Below are 19,809 nucleotides of genomic sequence, written 5' to 3'. Positions count from 1 at the left end.
TGCACTAGAGTCTGACATTTTCCCACACTGCTCCCGGGCCAATACCAGGGGGGGCCAAAAGAAAGAGACCAAATCCCCAGGGTATAAAGCTCCATTTGGTTTACTCCTCCCTGCTCTTCCCCTGACTTCATACTTCCTCTCCTCTGTTAACACCATCCTTATTTACAACTAATACATAAACTGTGTTGAGGCAGAGAACGCCCATCATGAGTGTTTTTTGTCTTTTTTGTCTTCCAGTAGAAAATTTGCACACGCCTTTTAGATATAAAAATCTATTTCCTTTCTCCTGTTGCATCCCTCATACTTTAAGGTTCTTTGCCAAGTTTCCAAATCAGACTACCACTGCAAGAACATGCACTACGATGCACTGAGATGTCATTGAGTGCATTCTTTTTTTCTTTCTTTTTTTAGCAGATACAAAGTCTTGATCTGCAGATATTTTTAGCGAAACATTGGGAACACAAATAAATCTGAAAACCACAAAGCCCTTGTGAATGGTCTTACATTGGTGGAAGTGGTCCCATTAGGCCATTAGGGGCCTCCTTCTTCTGACTCTGCAGCCCCCAAACAACCCCCTTTATCCTCACAGATGTAAGACATAAACATTGAATCCTGTCTCAGTGCATTCATGTAAAAAGGAATCTGTAATCTCATGTTTCAAACCCCCAGAGACACACTTCCTACTGTATACTACTAATGAAAATCTCTACATGTGAAAGCCCTGGGACACACTGAGGGCTGTGTGAATGTTCAGAACTGACCGTGACATAATTTGAACCTGATTTGGAAAAAGATAAGAGTTAAGAATAAACTATGTGTGAATGGATGTAAAATGGATATCCGGTTGTGCAGTGTGATTTACTTCCTGCCAACGTGCTTTAATCACAGCAGCCTTTTTGACTTGTCAGAGGAGGCAACCTTAATTATAACTCTGTTCTGTTCAAGTGGCCATGAAAGTGTGACAACGGGGCATGAACAATATCAGGACTTAAACTGATGCAGCTAAATGGAGTTCAGTGGTCATAAATTGGATTTGTTTTTGTTTTTTAATTTCCACAAAAAAGGGCTGTGTGTGATGTTTTTCTCTTGCTTGCAACTATTTCTGAGCTGTACCTGAAGGCATCTCTAATGCTTTAGACAAACAACAGTAACATTTTCCAGGTATTTTGTGTACCAGAAAAAGGGCGAGATGAGAGAACTGTTGAAACTTGGTATTCAAATTCTGGGTGAAGTTGCTCTTTAATTTTTTTCGTACAGAGTAATTCAGTACATTTTAAAATATTTTTCTAGTTTCTCAATCTGAAATATATTTTAGATTTCTTATTATGTGAGTACACTGGATATATCTAGATTATATACTGCTTAACAAAATTGTAGGACTTTAAGACAACGCCATCAGTGTATTGAACTTGTTATGGAGATTATTTTAACTGCTGATATTCTGCACTCAATTGATTCAGTTGCATCACTACATTAATCAGAAGCTTCTTTGTTACAGCCCTAAAAAAAAAAATCAGGGATCACTAAATGAACACCCATCATCCTTACCCACTATCACCTGACAACATCTCCAACCAATTGCAGTGTATTTAAGCTGCAAGATTTCTGGTCTCTTCATCTGCTCCTTCATCGTCAGCTTTGACCTGTAGTCCAGTACAGCACTCATGTAGGCTCTGACTGTGGGGGGGGGGTTAAGATATCATCCCATCACTCTTCAAATTTCTGCATGTACAACAAAACTGCTAGTAGTGACACGATCAGAGCCTAAAAGCCACAAACGAACTATGTTCTGCTGCGGTAATAAGTTTTTCCAACAAATACAAACGTGACTGGACTATAGAATTTGGTATTCTCCATGTGTCTTCTCTGTGAGTTTGTGACAACATCTAGACAGTTTAAGTCTTTGTTTTATTATCAACACAATACTTGCCATTTACATGGCAGCCAAAGCATTAAAAAAAAAAAAAATAACAATCAAGTCTTCAAATCACAGTCTCACACTTTGTGGTACAACCTGCAAGTAAAAACAGATAAAGGTCATGTGGGCTGTTTGCATTCAACTGCTATCATTTAGTTATGGAGAGGTCTGGTCCCTCGGAATTATTTACAGTTTTATAGATTTGACATTGAAACAACTTTCAAGACATCTGACTGATGCTGTATGGAAAAGAATGTCAGGATGTAGCTCCACTCACACAAACGGCAGAAATCGAATTTCTTCAAATCAAAAAAACATATATTCACTTTTTAAAAGCAAATTAGGGCAATCAACAGATCTAACATCACACCACCCACAACCTTAACAAAGTGTTCAATCTTATCACAATAATGCTCTGTAAACCTTGAACAGTGGCCAAAAACAGTCTGGCTTTAAAAGCAAGAAAAGAGAAACAAAGATGATGCTGTTGAGGCCTTGTCAGTTTATGGTCCTTTTAGATAGCAGAAATGTGTTTTATTACAATGACAGAGGAAAGATAAAACCTTCTATAGATTACATGTTGGGTGTGATTGCAATATGCCTGTAGAGAGACTGGAGCTCTATCTATAGAACTTTAGTCTGAAACAAAGCTGGAGTTCAACATATCTGACTGGAAAGTTATGAATCTCTTTCAGAAAACACACCAAACCTCTCTTAACTCTTTACTTTTTTTCTGTAAAAAAGTAGCCATCTTTTATAAATGTATTATTCCAAAAAGCATTCATTGAAAAAATACACACAGCATTCATACATACAGCAGTGCAAGTTTCGTTACTCTGCAACTTGGCTCAATAACAGCAACATCTTAAGACATGAGCGGCGGTAAACATTTCAGCATCAGGGGGAGCGCTGACGGGTTACCATGGCTACGAGACCTGAGACTGAACATATCAATACTGGAACATTTCAACAAAGGTGACCCAAAACCGCAAGAAAAGTTTCCACAAATAAAGGCTCGCTAACAACTATTTGGAACTGTTATCCCACAATGCAATGCAGAAGAAATAACTGAGTGGCAATGTAATGTTTTTTTTAACTTTTTCTGACTCATTATTTAGCTGTGGCATTTTATAATTGTAATTCTATTTGACTGTTCATATTTCTGTTTTACTATTTCCCACAAGTTGAAACAGTTTATGTTGATTTCTTGTAAACAAACTGTAAGAAGACTATTTAGAAAGAACAGAATTTACCTGTAGTACTTACTGCATACAGTTAGAACATACTACAGTATGGAATTGGGTTGTGTTATCTTCTGCATTTATTTTCTGTTTACAAAAAGTTGCACAGATCTGAAGCCTCATCTCGTAAGAACAATCTGATGATATTCTCCAGTTTTAAAGCAATAAACCTAAACAAATACAGAACCAACAATAAAAATACCCTTTTTAAACCAGTCTAGCCTGTGTATTCTGAGCCTGATTACAACTGTTTGAGAACATTTATTGCTTATGTAACTAAGTGATGAAACTACAGAGCCCAGCTCCAGAACTGTTTTTAAAGTTTTATAAATTCAGTGAAAATAAAGAAGCTTGTAGCTGAGCCAGGAAAGCATTAAGAGGGACTAAGGCGTTGATACTTTTGGTTTTATCAAGAAAAATGTACCAGACCTTCAAAGCAACCAGATAAAAACATAGCTCATACAGCATCGTTTCAGTGGTGTAAGATTAAAGATTGGTTGTAGCATTTAGTCAGTCATGAAAAGATCCTCTTCTGTCAGGCCTTCATAGATAAACATCCATGGTGTTGAGGATCATGTGCCGACAGAGCGGGCAGTTCTGTTGATAGATGGGCTGCCTCAGCAGGATGTCCGTACAATCTCTGCACAAGCAGAGGTGCCTACATGGCAGCAGAACCACAGTCTTGGTACAGTCCTGACAGATAACACACTTCTTCCTGTCCTCCTGCTCCTTTAGCAGAGTCAGCAGATTCTCAGCAGGCAGCGCTTTGCTCTCCTTGCCTGGAGATGACTGCTTCTTCAGTGGTCTGTCGGTGCTTGAGGAGGGGAAAACATTATCCAGCAGCTCCTGATGGACTCCATCTCCTGCTCTCCCATCTGGTGGGTCCCGCCTCTCCTCTGCGGGGTCTCCATCTCCTCGTTCTCTGTTGTTGTTGTCCCTGTGGAGCTGAGTCCTCAGAGCCAGACTGAGCCGGCTGCTGAGTCGAGATAACTGCTGCCAGAGTCCTCTCTCTAACATGCAGAGGTGATTGAGCATCCTTGGCAGGCGCTGCATGGCACTGCGTAAAACATGCGGAGCATTTTGCAAGGTTGAAGTAAGATTTCGGAGAGTTAGTAAAAGTCTGTGCAAGGCAGGAAAAGAGTTGATGTAATCTATGATTCGCACAGCAGCCTCCCGGGTCAGCTCAGGGTTCAGGTAGATAGTGGTAGTCAGGGCAATAGAGACAGTGAGCAGGAGGCCATAGATGTTCAATATAAAGATGCTGACAAATATGTGTACAAGTGAAACCAAGAAGTCCAACACCAGCTTACAGGGTGACCACAGGAACGCCGAAGTTCCAACCAGGCTGCTGTAAAGAAAGGTGAAGGAGGTCAGCGTGAGCTCCAGCACCTTCTGCAGCGGACTGGAGACTGTCTGCCACACGCTGACAGCTGCCAGGTAAATATTCTGGGCCGTTATGAGTGCAAAGTTGACCACCGTGTTGGCGAAATAGACCACGAGGCTGGCGGCGATGCCACAGCCCTCAAGCAATGACAGAAGACCTCGGCACAGGTGCTCCTTCCCACGAAGCAGCACGTGCACGGACAGGTAACCCACCATCTTCAGGCTCTCCAGCAGCCCCTCCAGAGCGAGCAGCAACCTCCCCAGGATGGCGACCGCCCCGTGGGCTACGTTTGACGTCGCCTCTGCCGTGGACATCGAGCAAAACACGATGAAGTTCCCCACCTCCAGCATGACGTTGAGGAGGAGGGTGGGCAGGCTGGTTATAAAGGAGATCACAGCCAGGATGGTCCTCACCACACTGTGGACGATGAGGAAATTCAGGTCCAGCAGTAAACAGACGGCGTCCAGGCATTTTCCTACTGTTGAGATAAAGAAATTTACCAAACCCATGGTAATGTTTTCTGAAATTGTCGATGTTAAAGGCTTACTCTTCACGCTTTCAGGTGGTTTCCAGGTCCATGTCCTATTGTTTCATAGTGAGAAGAAGTTTAATGTCGACTACATGTTGTCCGAGTCCTTAATTTGTCCTTTGTGTAAGGCGGACCAGTAGCGTGACAATAATCCTCGTTTCGATTAAGTTTTTGAACATATTTTCTGACTATTGTTCTTGCTGAGACGACGAGCTATGATAGTAAACACACGCGTTACAGAGGCGGATGTTTAGGTTCAAACCAGAGGCGGACACTTCCGTTCATTTTCCGGGTTTCGTCTCGGGCTACCCGTTCAAAACTCACCCAGTAAACATTTGATGAGTTTGTTAGGCTTCATAGATGACGTATGCCCATTAAATCAACACGTGAAACCACCCAAGACGAGTACAAACACTGTCCGGGCATGTTTTGCATCGTAAAGCGTCATTTTAGTCGCCATATTTGTTTTGGTCGTATCAGCTCAGCTTCCGGTGACATCACAAACACGTCAAAATAAAAGACTTGAAACAAAAAGTAAACATTTTATAAATTAAAGAAACGCAACATTGCAACATAAGTACCATTAAAAATAAATGTAATTAATATTTATTTTTTTAAAATAAGATAGTATTGAAACATTTACAATACTAAGTTAAAAGTTCTGATGTTTAATTTAAATGTTTAAAATGATTAAATTTAACAGTCATGATGGTCAAAATCAAAATATTTTGTTGTCTTATAATTATTTAATTATTTAATCGTCTAACTCTGCAAATGTTGTGATAAAATCCTTAATTTTTAAGTATTATTCAATTATTTATTCAAAATCTCATTTTACTTACTTTTTACTCTTTTATATGTTGTATTTTTTACGAGTTGCTTATTTCTTGAAGAAATTTAAAGAAAATTAGGAAACTAAAACAGTCCAAACATATAAGAAAATGATGAAATTACAATTATGTATATCCTTTACTCTTTCTTTCTATCCTGCCACATTTTTTTATTATAATCAATTATGTCACTGATTTATTTGAAATGTTTTAGTCTGAAGGGTTTTGAAATTTAGATTTAATTATTTGCAGACTTGTTTCCAAAATAAATAGATAAGAGTTATAAAGAAAACTTTTATTTGTTTCTTATAGGGCTTTCACACTTGCAGAAAACTTGTGAAAAACATTTGGAGTATAGGAGCTGTATGTGTGAACGGCACATTTTTCATTCAGACTTCACCCGGAATTTCACCTGTCAGACCCCTATTTTTTTTTCCACAGCAAGTCCGATTGAGCTGATGTGATAATGCAGCAGGATATTATTTATAGAATTCGAGTAAATCTGAGAGGCCGGTGACATTTCTATACTGTGACTGCTGCACGGTGCATAGAGTTTAATGCATGTGACAGCTACGATCTCTACACGTAATTAAACAGCTGCATAATTTTTTCTGTTTGTCAGTATGTTGTTTTCCGCTCTTTTGTTGATAGTGTGATTCTGTTGAACTACACGTAGCATTGATATGAAGGCAAATATTGTCATTATAGCATCGTAAAGTGGACTCCGTTGCTTTTTCCTCTACTTCCGAGTTTTTTTTTTTTATGTCACCTCTTACCTCAGGAGATTATCCCCGTGAGTCTGAAAGGTATAGTCTCCTTCTGTGAGGTGCTTATGTCAACAGCCAGGTCAGGAGAATATCCAGAGCAGTCCTCTTGAAATTATGTTTATGTGAAAACGACTTTAGAAACTTTTATATGTTTGTGGGTTTGTGCGTGTGAGTATGCAGTCCATGTGTGTGTGTTAGAGAGAAATAGAAAATTGACCAAGATTGCGTTCAATTACACCATTCTGACCTTTAATGCATCCCCAGATTTTTAGTATTTCCAGAGCTCATTCCATCTACATTAACACAGAGCCATACTCTCCCATTACCTCAGCCATATACGCAACAATGAAATACAGAGTCATTGCAATCCTGAGCAAGATCAGGAGTATTTCCTTCCTTGCCTTGTACTTCATCCTCCCCATCTGAGCTGCTCAACACTGAACTTCTTTTTTTTTTTTCGCTAAAGGAAACTATGTCTGATAAGATCATGGGAAATCCTGCTCTGAACCTTTGGACACTGGACAACAGCATTTGTTTAAGCATTTAATGATACAACAGGAATACATAGGCGCATTGCAAGAAGCTATAAAAGGTATTGTGCATTACTTGGTCTCTTGGCAGGGAGGGTCTAGACCGGCTCCTTTTATGGTAGTTAACCATCCCTCTGGTAGTTTAGCAGGCCAGTAGTCAGCTTCTTGTGTTTCAAACCAAATCTTTCCTCTCTAAATGATACATAATACATAATTGTGTCTATTGTTTATCAATTGCTTATGTATAGGATGCAAGATGAGTAGCTTTGATGTCTCTTTATTCTTTGCTGTCAATTTTACACTGTGAACTCTAGCAACATTTTACAAGTGGGAATGAAAGAACATAGATAAAAGTTTCCTATTTACTCTTTTTTTGGCACATATAATCCACAACTGGGTAGCAGCAAACTGAGAGGCCCATTCCAGCTAATACAAAGATTGGTTACAAAATCAGCCAGTGTTAACAAAATGGGAAATCCATCTTGAACTAAGACCTAGAAGCTGATCCTCAAAGTTGTCAAGTCAAAGTTAACAAACATTCTCAAAATTAAATGCCCCCATGGGAAATCACACAGTGTGACCACCGTTGGAAACAAGAGATGCTTGCACAGGATGAAACAGAGACAAAAGGACAAACAAACCCCATGACGTGTTTCCTACAAGCAGCCGAGGGGCCTTGGATGACCAATTTTGCAGCAATTGGACCTCTCACCCGCTGGGTCATTTCCACCCTTTAAAGCAATGCAAAATTTGACCTACCCTCCCATCTCTTTGTCCCTGCCACTCCCCAGAAACCACTCTTTAACGCTCTGTGTCAATTTCAAGGGTTGTTAAATTAAACTAGTGGTGCACTCACATGTGAGTTGATTCATTTTTCTAATGCAGACAACCAATGGGGACTCAAGGAAATTACTGGTCTCTCAAAGAAATAGTCAGTCATACAGCTAACCAGAAAAAGGAAACTTGAATTTGTAATTCATGACCTTTAAAGGTCATATTATATTACGATAGGAAAGAGCGTAGACAGCCAATATACCTTATTGAAGTCTTAAGTGCTAAGCTCAGATAACCAGCTGTTAATTGTATATATACAGCACTGATAGGGGTGTAATATAATTTACTCACTGTACTCTTGGCAAGAGAACATTTTTTAATAATGATTAAGATGTTACATTTTTCTGTCCACTTATGAAGTATCATTAGTTCAGGAATAGCAGATTTCCTGTCATACAGTATCTTTGTTTTTTGACAGTATAATATAACAGCAACAGTGTCTACAATGTTAATTTTTACCGTTTTGTATAAAGAGGACTCACCTTTCAAAAACCATCACTATAATTTGTACAGTAGAACCATAGACTGTAAATATTAATTGATGAGGCCTGAGTGACGTCAGTCTACTGTTACGGCAGCAGCCGCAATGCTGGAAAGGCTGTTTCCGCCTAACTTTCAGTCAACTTAACGACAGACTGAGAGCTGGAGCTGAGGCGGGTTTTTAACCTTCCTGACAAAATATTACATCACGCCTACCTATCAATCCTGTCAGCTAGCGCCTTACTATGGATAACACGTATCGTTCATAAAATCAAATCGGAGTCTGAGAAGAAGAAACAACTCCCCCAGGTCACCTGTGTGAACCTGTGATCAGATGCATTTAGATTTAAACATGTGGACATGCATTATTGGAGAGATGTCAGAGTGGGGGTGCTACACAGGGAGCGCACCAGGGCTGTTTAGGTGTCAGTGCCTTGCCCAAGGGCACCTCAGCTTCCCAACCCAAGTCCTTACAGACCTACTGCCACCCAACAGAAAAGACCAGTTTCCCCATGATCTTGAAAATCTGTCATCACCACCATGACCTTGAGTCTGATGTCATGTTCCCAGATTTCATAGTTTATTTTTTTCATAGTTTACTTCAGATCAACTCAGTCAATGATGACTTTGGCTGCCAGCCAGTCAGTAAACTGCACTCATACATTTACAGCCAGAACACATCTACAGTACAGAATGTGTGTGTGTTTTAGAGAGAGGGAGTAGGCAGCAGAGCAGTGTGCTTCCCTGGGAAAACACAAACTCCATACAGTTGAAATCACTGGAGTGCAGACTGGTGGGGACCCGGGGCAGGACCCCGCATTCCACAGAAAACCCCCTGACACAAACCTGTGGCTTCCACTACACCGAGAGAGCGAGAGAGAGAGAGAGAGAGAGAGAGAGAGAGAGAGAGAGAGAGAGAGAGAGAGAGACGAAAAAAGAGAACAAAGGCAGGAAAATAAGGATTGGGATAAAAAGCTCATGCAGATAGAGACATCGTGAAGATTTTCCTGATGTGATCAGAGAGATATGAACGGGATGACTGAGACTGTAGAGGTCCCTCAGTGGGACATTCCTGCTCTTCTCAGGACCTTGTCTGTGCATCTGCAGGATGTTCATGAGTCTGGAAGCAGAAGTAGCAGCTTCCTGCATCATGACTCATTATCCTGCATCTGTCTTGAACAAAAAAGTATAGAGTGAGATCATAGACTGCCCATCACTCACATTACCCAAGTTGAAGTTTCACATTTTTGTGAAAGTGTGTAAACCCCCAAAATATTCAGTTCAGTTTCTTATTTTACGTAGAATTGCAAGGGATGGACACAGCTCTTCAATGTCTTTTTTTGTAGGTCTAGAACCGAGTGCTTTTTTGATATTTATCACAACATATAAACTGAGAGAAGATTATTTGTCAAGTGGACAAGTGGGAATGAAAACCATATAATTTTGGATTTGAAACTGGATGTTTTTTTTTTAACTGAAGCTATTAACCTTTTATCCAACCTTTTAATCAACCCTTTTTATTCTACTTCCTTTAATCTTCATTTTATACAGAAATCTTCTCAGGCTGACACACTAAAGAAACATGCCAGTGGGTGGATTTATTATGATTAATGTCCTCTATCACATATTATCACCATGAAGAAGCGTTATTTAATTCTTCGTCCCATGTAGCTATCAAAGTCTCTCTTTGTCACAATCCCTGTTGCTGTGACGTAGTTTAGCAGCAATTCAAATTTCTCTCCCACTCTTCCCCCAAGCCCCCTCTCCATACCAATGGACAGTCAAAAGCCCCCCATCCTCTGGAGAAGCTCGGACAATGGCCTTCTCTCATGCCGCGTAGACTGTCCCCCAAAACAACTAGCTCTCCGGTCTGGCCTCAGTAGCTCGGAAAGAATGACTTCTTTTCCTCTCTTTCCTTCCTTCAGACTTTCCTTAGCCCGCACTGTCCGCACTGTGAGCCCTGCTGAGATAAACAGAAGTCGTAGTCATCAATCACAAAGGATCGGCACATGCAGGGATGATGGAGGGACACTCAGAACAATGCATCAGGAGTGGAAACCTTTAAAGATCAAAGTTGAATGCAAACAATTTCCGTTAAGATAATGGCGTTTATCTGATGAGTCAGGGCACTCAGTGAAACTTGATTATGCCTTACATGTTTTTTCTTCAATTGCAAACTTGATTTCATGTAATTCTCCTGCCCTTTATAGTCATTAGATAAGCATAGAGCTAACTGCTGGTGAGCATAGCTTAGCATAAAGTCTGGAAGCAGACTGAAAAAGCTATCCCTCCTCTGTCCAATAGTTAGAATAAATGAGCCTACAACAGCCTATTGTAGGCCTACAGGAACCTACTGCAAGTACATTTCCCCATACATATGAAGAAAATGCTGTTACTGCAATTCAATCCTTAAAATACTAACTGACCAGACATTTTATTGGGGATTAACTGGGTTAATTTGAAAGGTGGAGGTTTCCCCCTGTGACCAGGCTTGGGACGTACTTTTATGTCATGTTTAGGACTTTGTAGTCCCTGGGAACTCTGTGGGGGAGGGGATGGTGCTTTTCCTGCTTCTGTTTTCCTTTTTCAGTCTCATTCCCAAAACCATTGCCTCCTTATATTCCCAAATGCCCTGTCCAGGATGTATCATATTAAATAAAGGGTGAAGAGGGGACATTCCTGCAATTTGTCCGCAAGGAATTTTAAGAGGGCCCGGGAAAAAAAGAGTATCTTTTTATAAAACTTGGCTATAGACACATACTGTACAGTAGCTGAAACTTGTGCCTGCCCTGGTCACATTGCAGACATGAAGGTACAGTCATGATTTACTGACCTTGAGTGGCTGAACAATGTCATTGTTTTGAAAATGGGTAGTGCTCTGCTATCGCTACAAACCATAAGGCCTATATGTAACTACAAAGGAAATGAACTCATCAACACTCTTTAACTTACATAAATCCAGTATGTATTAACGCCCCTCTGTAGGTAATCTGGCAGTTTTCTGATAATCTGTATAGAATCTTATATTAGATATTTCAGCATAACTTAATTGAAACACATACAACTTTTGTGTTAAAAGCACATTGTGTGGAGTAAAAAAATTGCAATTGTACCCTCAGTGCAAGCCGTATCCAGCATGCGGATTCAGGATGTTGTGTTGATTTTTTTGTCTTTTTAACCAAAGACCCCATCTACACCACATCACAGCAGGGAGAGAAAGTTGTTATTATGTGTTATCAGCATCAGCCTCACATTTCCATCCAAACAGAGCGACAGAGCTCGTATCTCCACCGGAAGATCCCTGTAATGACTTTAGGATGGCAGGGAAAACAGACCAGAGATATCAGGTCATCAGAGGATGTTTCGAAAGCAGTCACACTTTCTTCCTGCCTGTCTGTTTTATTTCTGCTTTGAACATGTGGAAACAGGAGATCCTGAAATGAAAACGAACTACTACATATCTTTTCAGGTAAAAAAAAAGCCAAAAAACTACATAACAAAGCCAAATAAACACAAATGCAAGCGCCAGTACTCATTATCTAACAATGTAACTCAAAATCACCTCATCCTAATAGTATACCATGTCTCTAGACTAGGAGTAATTTATTCAAATCTAGGCCTATAGGATCATGATCTTTGTAGTATCAGTTCTTCAGCCTCAACTCATTATTTTTATGTATTTCATGCAATTTTACCAACAAGTAATCCACTAATTCATTTATATGACATTTATATAGCTCATAGATCTACTACACTACAACTGGCTTGGATATAAAAACGTTTTGGGCCTTCAACTGGGGACCAGGGTCTTTTCCAGTGAACTTTTTGTATAACTAATCTCTATTTTTGATACTTTTTTTTTTTATCTACTCTGGGCACCTTATTTATATTCAAAACACACGTCTGCTTCATCTTTCAAAACACTTTCCAGTGTATTTGATATGATATTCAAAAAACCACACTCCAAACTTGACTCTCATGCTGCATACAGTATGATTGGATAACTGAAGTTTGGGGGAGGGGTTTAGGCAATTTCACCTGTAAGACAAGTACACTGAATTAGAAATGTGTGTCGAATGGTTGAATATCTTCTTTACAACCCACCTCAAAATATTTCTGATTACATTTACTGAATGATTGAGCGATTCCAATACATAGGTATTATAGTTTTTATTCCAGCCCAATTTTCATTTTTGGCACCACTAATTGTGTCACTTTTTGCGTGAACTAATTTAATGCAACATTATCAACAACATCCAGACAAGTCCGAGTGACCAAGTGTATGTCAATATACCAATGTTTAAACAATATCATATCACTCCACCGAGACTTCAACTCACCTTAAAGTGTGGCTGGTTAGATCAGATCAGGTACAAATGCAACATGACATGTGAACATGAGCCAGCCTCAGTATGTTGTGATATCAAGAACACAAGACAGTAATGACTGCATTTCTGGAAAACAACATGTCTTTCAAGGCTTTTTCAGGACAGGGACTGTGAATTAGCCAAGTTCTTAATTATTTAAGAAAAAGGCATCAGGGTGTTTACTATCCCATGGGATCTCTTACCTATTTCATCCCAGACTTTTCTGCCTCACACAGAGCTATTTCACATTCCCTGTGTAAGAGTTTGGCTGAGAGAAACGCGGAAAAGAAGTTCCCTTAGGCTCTCTCACGGCCTTTTTATTTAGTTGCCACGACATAAAAATAAAGAAAAAAGTTATCTAAAAATCATATGCTTAAAATAGAGCAGGAATGGCTGAGAACACAGCAAAATAAACCCCTGTAATGTTCTTAAAACATGATGAAGCCTTTACAAAATGTCCTGGTCTAACCAATATTAAATAAAGTACATAATTTGTTCTGGCCAATGTCACAGCTTTCTTTTGGGACTCTTTTGCAGTCGTGAATTTGGTATCATCGCCTGCTCTATGCCGCTCACACACTCAGTGGTGATCCACTTGGCAGACACAGACTGCAGACGGTCTTTTCCAGAAGCAAAGGTTGCAGAGATCAGTGTACATGACACGTCTCAACATTCTCTGATCTGTTTCCAGCTGAACAGATGAAAGATAGTTCACATGGGATCAAATCATACTGAGATTAAACAAATGCAGCTGTACAGCCAGTTTACTCAGTGTGGAAGCAAGGTTTGTGGAAGTGTGTTGCAATGTGTTACAGTTTGTAATCGCGTGTCTCTTACAGGATGATGAAAGTAAAAGTGGTCTAAAGGACTTTTTTTTCTTCTTATTGACTTTCTTTTTTTTCTTCCTAGTCTGCTTTAATTTTAATTCATTCTGTTTAATTGCTTTTTACAGCCTTTAGAATTTAAGTAAAGCATTAAATAATGACTTCAGGTGCAAGTTAAGCTGAGAGCAAGGGGCCCCATATGCAGAGACTATAGTCCTTGACTCTAATAATGAATGAATGAATAAATAGATACATAAATTAAATGGTTTCTTATCATTAACAAAAGCTCCTTTCTTTATTTAATTGGCTTGTATTTTATTTGTTTATCCATTCCTTCCTTTGCCAAGGCAAAGCAGTTGTGACTTTCTCCGCAAGTTAATTTAGCCTCCTTCTTTTCGCCCCTGCCCTTCGAAAAGTCTGTACACGCCACTGCCGCCCACTCATGTCAAATTAACATCCATGTAGCATCTCATGCCATAGTTTTATCCATTCATGGATTCTATTAGGAATGCTTAAATCATTTTAGCCTACTGTCTGTTGGTATATCAGGTTTCAGTCTTGGGAAACACACAGAAGCTGTAAATTGTAACTCCATGCTGTATTTCTAAGCAGACCGCCGCCCTCCTGCTGCGCTCATTAAAAGGTCCTCCTTTTTTTGCACGCTGCAAAAAATGTCCACTTTTTTTATTCATTTAATCTCGTTCTTCCAACTCGTGTCAGTTTATGCATTTCAATGAAAAGGCCAAGAAGAGCGGAGGCCGAGTTATTCAAGCAAAAAGTGTTTTTGAAAATGTGGTTTCATTAGACCACTGTGCGCTACTACAGATTCGCATAGACTGACATTTTTTACAGCGTGGGACCTCCGGTCTCTGCCCCTCCTGCATCATTTGCCTCCGCGCGTTGCACCGCCGCTCCCCTCTTTCTGTCTCACACAGTTTTCCAGGAGGACCAGACTCTCTCAACTTATACTCACACGCATTAAAACACACCTCAGCACAGACAACCGCTGTACAGACCTTCAACCATGGCTGTACGGACCGCTTCCTTCCTGCTCTTCGGACTTTTTGTCACCTTTCACACCTGGGGAGGTGAGTGCACGAGGAACAAACTCATTCACCATGCAACACCAGACTTTGAAGAGTTGTTGATGAGAAATAGACAGACTATTTCTATGTCAAGGTCTTTATAGGTAGGCGCCCAGAAATCCAACAAGAGAAAGAAAGTTTGATTATGTTTGTCATCAAAGTAGGAATGTCATAATGGGTGATGGGAACAGTCCAGACTGATTTTATCTAGCATCATCATTATACCTTGCTTACGTTTTTTGACAGTTCATGACACTTGTCCTCATGAAAGTGGGATAAATGAACTATTCAAGAAACTATGTTGGAACTTCAGAGGTTTCTGGTTTTCTGTTGCCTGCATATATTCTGTACCTATACGCCTTGGTTGTGCAGCTCCTGTGCACACAGGAATGATGTGATACTGCACAGCCCTCTTTTGCTTACATTACTTTTAGGTTAAAGTCTACCAGTGGAAGTAAACCATCCAGCCACTTTAGCCCTGTGTTTTTGTAACTTGGCTGTATGTTTATGCTAAAATTTCTTAAATCAAGTGTCTTTTCAAAGTATACTTTTTTGAGTCAAGACATTGTAGCCATGCACAGACCAAAAGCAAAGGCTCATTGAAGAAAGATAGGCTGTACAATAATAACCATAACAAGTTCCTGTGACGTAAAAGTTTCTCCCCTCATTCTCAAATCAATCAGAACAGTGGGTGTGTTGTTTTTGAGGTTGTGTTTGTGATGCATAAAAATGGAGGAATGTAAACTCTTATTATTGCTTAGCTGTACATGTACTGAACAAACATGTCAAGCTTGTTGAAACATTTCTATTTGAATTTCCCATGACTACACTTTGCGAATTTCCATGGTAGGTATGGTTAACTTGAATAGTTTGCTGCATGTATTTTTAGCCGCTTACATGCACAGAGGTCCGGTTGTAGTCAGCAGCTCAGTCTGCTTTCTGTCAGCTCCTGTCTGTTCAGTGTATCACAGATAGACATGCACACACTCCCACAGTGAGTGAGATACAGCTCTCATGCCCACATTTACAGTGAGATATGTGGAAAGAAAGGGAAGATCTTTGACAGTCAATATCTTGTTTTAATCAGACTACTTTGTTTCATATCAGTTGTGATAGTCGATAATAGAGAAACTGGATGGCGCACGGTGAGGTGCAGATGTAAGTTTATTTATAGAAGGCAGCGTGTGAGTGTTATAGTTGGTGTTATGTGGGTGAGAAGGGCACGCTTTCCCAGCTATCTGGATTAGATCTTACTGGACGTTTTGTTTAGTGTTTGTTTTTTCTGACCCTGACCTCTTCACGTCTTTACCTTTCATTATCTTTGTTTGTCTTCAACCACATGAATCTTTCCTGTCCCTGTATTGTGCTGGCCTCCTGTTTAAGTTTGAGCATGACCATTGTTTGTGATCTCCTCCAACCCTATGAACTCTTATCACGTCCACTTCCTCTGCTTCTTCTTCTCCGGCTGTATTCACGCCGGTGCTGATGTACTTCACCGACATTCCATATCTACCCTGTCATTCATTTGACATAGGCTATTGTAATTTAAAAAAAAGTTTGATCACAGGATGTCATTCAGGTATTTAATTTGTCATGAGATCATTTCTGTTGGGCTATTTGCCCTGTCTTGGATTTCAGTCAGTTTGATAAAAACACTGATAAATCTTTCAACAATATTTCTACGCAAATTTGTATGATTGTGTCTGCGCTTTATATCTTGCTTTAGTACATGATGACACTAGGGATTAAAGACACACATGCTGCCGGCCTATTTGGGTGACTCTACATGGCCAAACTGTGCACTTCCTGTGACATCTGCTAATTAAGCGGGGCCAAAGAGCCGCCACATTAGACCTCGCTCATTTAAAGGTCGTCAACTTGTGCACTGAGCTTCAGTTTCTCGTGCTCAAAACAACTGCTGCTCTTCAGAAGAAGTGAGCTGGACACAGACAATAAACGTCATTGTTGTGTCTTGATCGCCTCATACGAAATTGAAGTTATCTGGCAGAGGATCAACAGAGCAGGCTGGAAATGAAAGTCCCTGAATTCAGTCCTCTTCCGGCATACATCCACAACCAAGACTGGGGCTGTTTCATTACATGCATATGAGCAGCTGTGTGTGAAGCAGGTTGGAAATTGTTACTGAACAAGAATCTTGATCTGTTGGATCTTTTTTGACCGACTAATGACATTTTTTTCAAATATGTAAAAATCTATATATTAGTTATTTGAATCGTAGGAAGTAACTGTTCTCACCTTTAGCCTTATTCATTACAAGCGGATAGACTCCAACTTTTGGCATGAATATAAAATATCTTCAGGGGGGTTCAGTAACCAAATGAAGGAAAAAAAATCACTTATCACAGATCAAATTCATCATGGCAAATGGAGTCTTATCTCTGTCCTGACATAAAGCCCTGAGATGTTCAGGCACTCTGTTTATGTGTTCCCATGCAACGGACTCCCCAGTCTACCACACAGAAAGGAGCAGTCCATCCCTGTGTTTGATCTCGGCTGTGACAGTGAAACATTAGTCCGAAGATGTCCAACATTGTTTTGGTGAAATCACGCTTGTTAGGATTAGAGAAACATAATCGAGATCCTCAGCGAAACCTGGAGAGGAAACAGTACAAAGGCCAGACAATACTAACCCTGGGCGGAAACTGGAAATAAAGTTGATCTCTATAAAGAAAGACAGAATCAAATAAATTGACAATTACTTGTTAAAATTAAACAAAAGGTTTTTTTTCTTCAGTATTCTGTATCAAAACAACAAACTTTGTGGATCTTGTGCCACTATATTCTTGTACAAGAATAGTCACACCAGGCTCTGTTTATTTAGCAAGTGCAATTAATAAAGTACTATATCCTGAGAGCTAAAGAGTTTTGGGGCTTGCATAAATCCTGAATACCTTGCATTACCATTGTTTGCACTGATGTAGGTCTCAGTGTGAGGAAACAGAAGAAGAGGAAAACACACCCATAACTCCTTAGTCAATGCATGTGTCAGTGCTGAGAGCACAACAAGAGCTGCATTTGTTTTCAGGTGTTTTTATGGGAACAGCTTTTTGATCTCCCTGCTGAACTGAATAATGGGCTTGGGTTTTGCACTCTACATTTCAGAAGGGTTCCTTTTACTGTTTGATCTTCCTATTGCTGAAATAACATCCATTATCACCATTACCTGGGTCAATATAGCAAAGCAGAGATGGAGTGGCTGTGTGGGGCCGTTCTGGTGGAGAAAGCTCGAAGGACCTTGTGCTGTTGTCATCGGGGCAATTTTGTAAGCGTTCGCTGTGTAGCAGCAAATTATTGTTTGTATAATGTAGCTCAGGCATAGAAACAATCTGCAGCCAAGCCGCGTTGAATGACATCTTATGAACAACACTTTTTGTTTCCAGAGCGAGCGATCGAACAATTGTTTACTGTATAAAAGGAAGGAAGGATGTAAATATTCTGTGTTGTTTCCTTTTTGCCTATGAGAACAAAGAAATAAAACTCTTCGCTTTGGTTGACATTTTTGTCCAAAAAAAAAAAAAAATCTCTTGTTTGTTTTATGTTCTCTTAAAATGGACAAAACATCTGCAATGAAAGTTTGAATTCTTATTCCTCTTGTTCATTCTTTTCATAAAAATCCTGATTAAAAAAAGTGTCCAATTGTAATGACTGTTGTAACAATTTTCATCATAGTTTGGTTAAATAAGAACCAGTAAAGCCTAGAAAGCCTGAACACAATCAGCCTCGTCTGCAGATGTGCAACGAGGCACTTCATCTGTGAGCCGTATTAAAGCGCCTGAACACACACTGGACAGCTTTAGTGTGCTCTGATGTATAGCTCTATATTTAGCCGCAGGGTAAATCCACTCATATCAGAAAGTTTGAGCTCATTTTTAGCTAGCACAGCATCTGAAGCTCTCCTCTGACTGTTAGCCGCTGCGCTAAAAGGCCTTTGAAGTCCACTGATCAGACAGACAGCTGCCTACACCTGGTGCCCGCACAGTCCTGACAAACACACTCCCCCAGGGACCCAAAACTCCAAGACAAATATAAACACACCCTGATCAGTTCACTGGCACCGCTTAATGACCTGTTGTCATCAGGTGTTATTTTAGTTAAAGCACAGTTACTGTTTCACTGCTGCTGTCAGGGACAAACTGTAATACCTAGGGTCTAAAAGACACGTTGACTTATCCGCTACATGTGTGAAATATGAAAGCATATTATTGAGGTGTTTATTTTGAAGCAGTATGTGAGAGGCTTGTGTCTGTTTACATAACGCCTGTAGTATTTCTTCATCATCTGCTGTGGTTTTAAATGATCTTTAAAGATGGCTGATTTTGAGGCTTAGTGATGCAACATATGGCATGGAATGATTTCTAACCCAACACTTATGAATATGAATATGAATTACAAACATTGGGAGATCCTGATTGTTAGACAGTGAAATAAGTATTTCAAGTATCATTTGTACCAGGTACGAGTCTGCTACTTCATACATTTTTAAATGAAAAAACTTCTCATTTAGATACAATACACCATAGTATATATAAATCTAAGTATGTATGAAATGCTATACAATGCCTTAACAATGTCCTGTTTCCGCATGGATGCTGCAGATTCATTGGCAGAGTAATTAACCTACACACAGGTGCTCAAACTTTAAAGTAAATTTGGGGCTTAGTGAAAACAGTTCATGGAACATTCACTTGGGCCTGAAAATCGTAGTAGTATCGAGTATTTGGCTTTTACAGCTTCTACAAGGTCTCTGAAACAACAGGAAAAAAGGGAAACGCTTACCATTAAAACTTTGTGCAAACTGGGACATAGACAAAATTCAAAGCTATTCTTGTTTAACTGACACTGGAACAGGAAAACTGTAAAAAGCCTCTATTTGAACTGCAGTGCGAGAGGTCAAGAGGTTGGTGTGGTGCTTTCAAAGCCACAAACAGGATGTTGCTTTTTGCTGCATGGACAGAGGCGTTGTCAAGTGTTTTGAAGGTTTCAATCTAAAGAAAGCAGG

General features: G+C 39.8%; 2 protein-coding genes across 7 annotated transcripts in view; one reads left to right on the top strand and one right to left on the bottom strand.

Moving 5' to 3' along the window:
- Positions 1-1,889: 1,889 nt before the first annotated feature.
- Positions 1,890-5,636, bottom strand: rnf26 (ring finger protein 26). 2 transcript variants are annotated; one of them, XM_020654014.3, is made up of 2 exons: positions 5,091-5,635; positions 1,890-5,021 (listed from the first exon to the last, which is right to left on the bottom strand). In XM_020654014.3, exon 2 carries the CDS (start codon positions 4,891-4,893, stop codon positions 3,703-3,705), a length of 1,191 nt encoding a protein of 396 aa, XP_020509670.1. In that variant the 5' UTR covers positions 4,894-5,021; positions 5,091-5,635; the 3' UTR covers positions 1,890-3,702. The 2 variants fall into 2 exon arrangements, with proteins under 2 accessions (XP_020509670.1, XP_020509662.1); XM_020654006.3 differs by having other exon boundaries at positions 1,890-5,636.
- An 8,970-nt stretch (positions 5,637-14,606) lies between these two features.
- Positions 14,607-19,809, top strand: part of mcamb (melanoma cell adhesion molecule b) — a 36,575-nt gene continuing 31,372 nt past the window's right edge. For 3 of the 5 annotated variants that reach the window (XM_020654981.3, XM_020654973.3, XM_029281135.2), the window contains exon 1: positions 14,607-14,792. In XM_020654981.3, the coding sequence (XP_020510637.2) occupies positions 14,729-14,792 (64 nt within the window). In that variant the 5' untranslated portion in view covers positions 14,607-14,728. The remainder of the gene's footprint in view (positions 14,793-19,809) is intronic. The other 2 variants (XM_020654956.3, XM_020654965.3) reach the window with 2 other exon arrangements.

Source organism: Labrus bergylta, chromosome 11 (genome assembly GCF_963930695.1).
Source record: "Labrus bergylta chromosome 11, fLabBer1.1, whole genome shotgun sequence".
In the NCBI taxonomy this organism is placed as follows: Eukaryota; Metazoa; Chordata; class Actinopteri; order Labriformes; family Labridae; genus Labrus; species Labrus bergylta.
The sequence above is the reverse complement of the archived record's forward strand: the minus strand, read 5'-3'. Positions and strand labels throughout refer to the sequence as shown.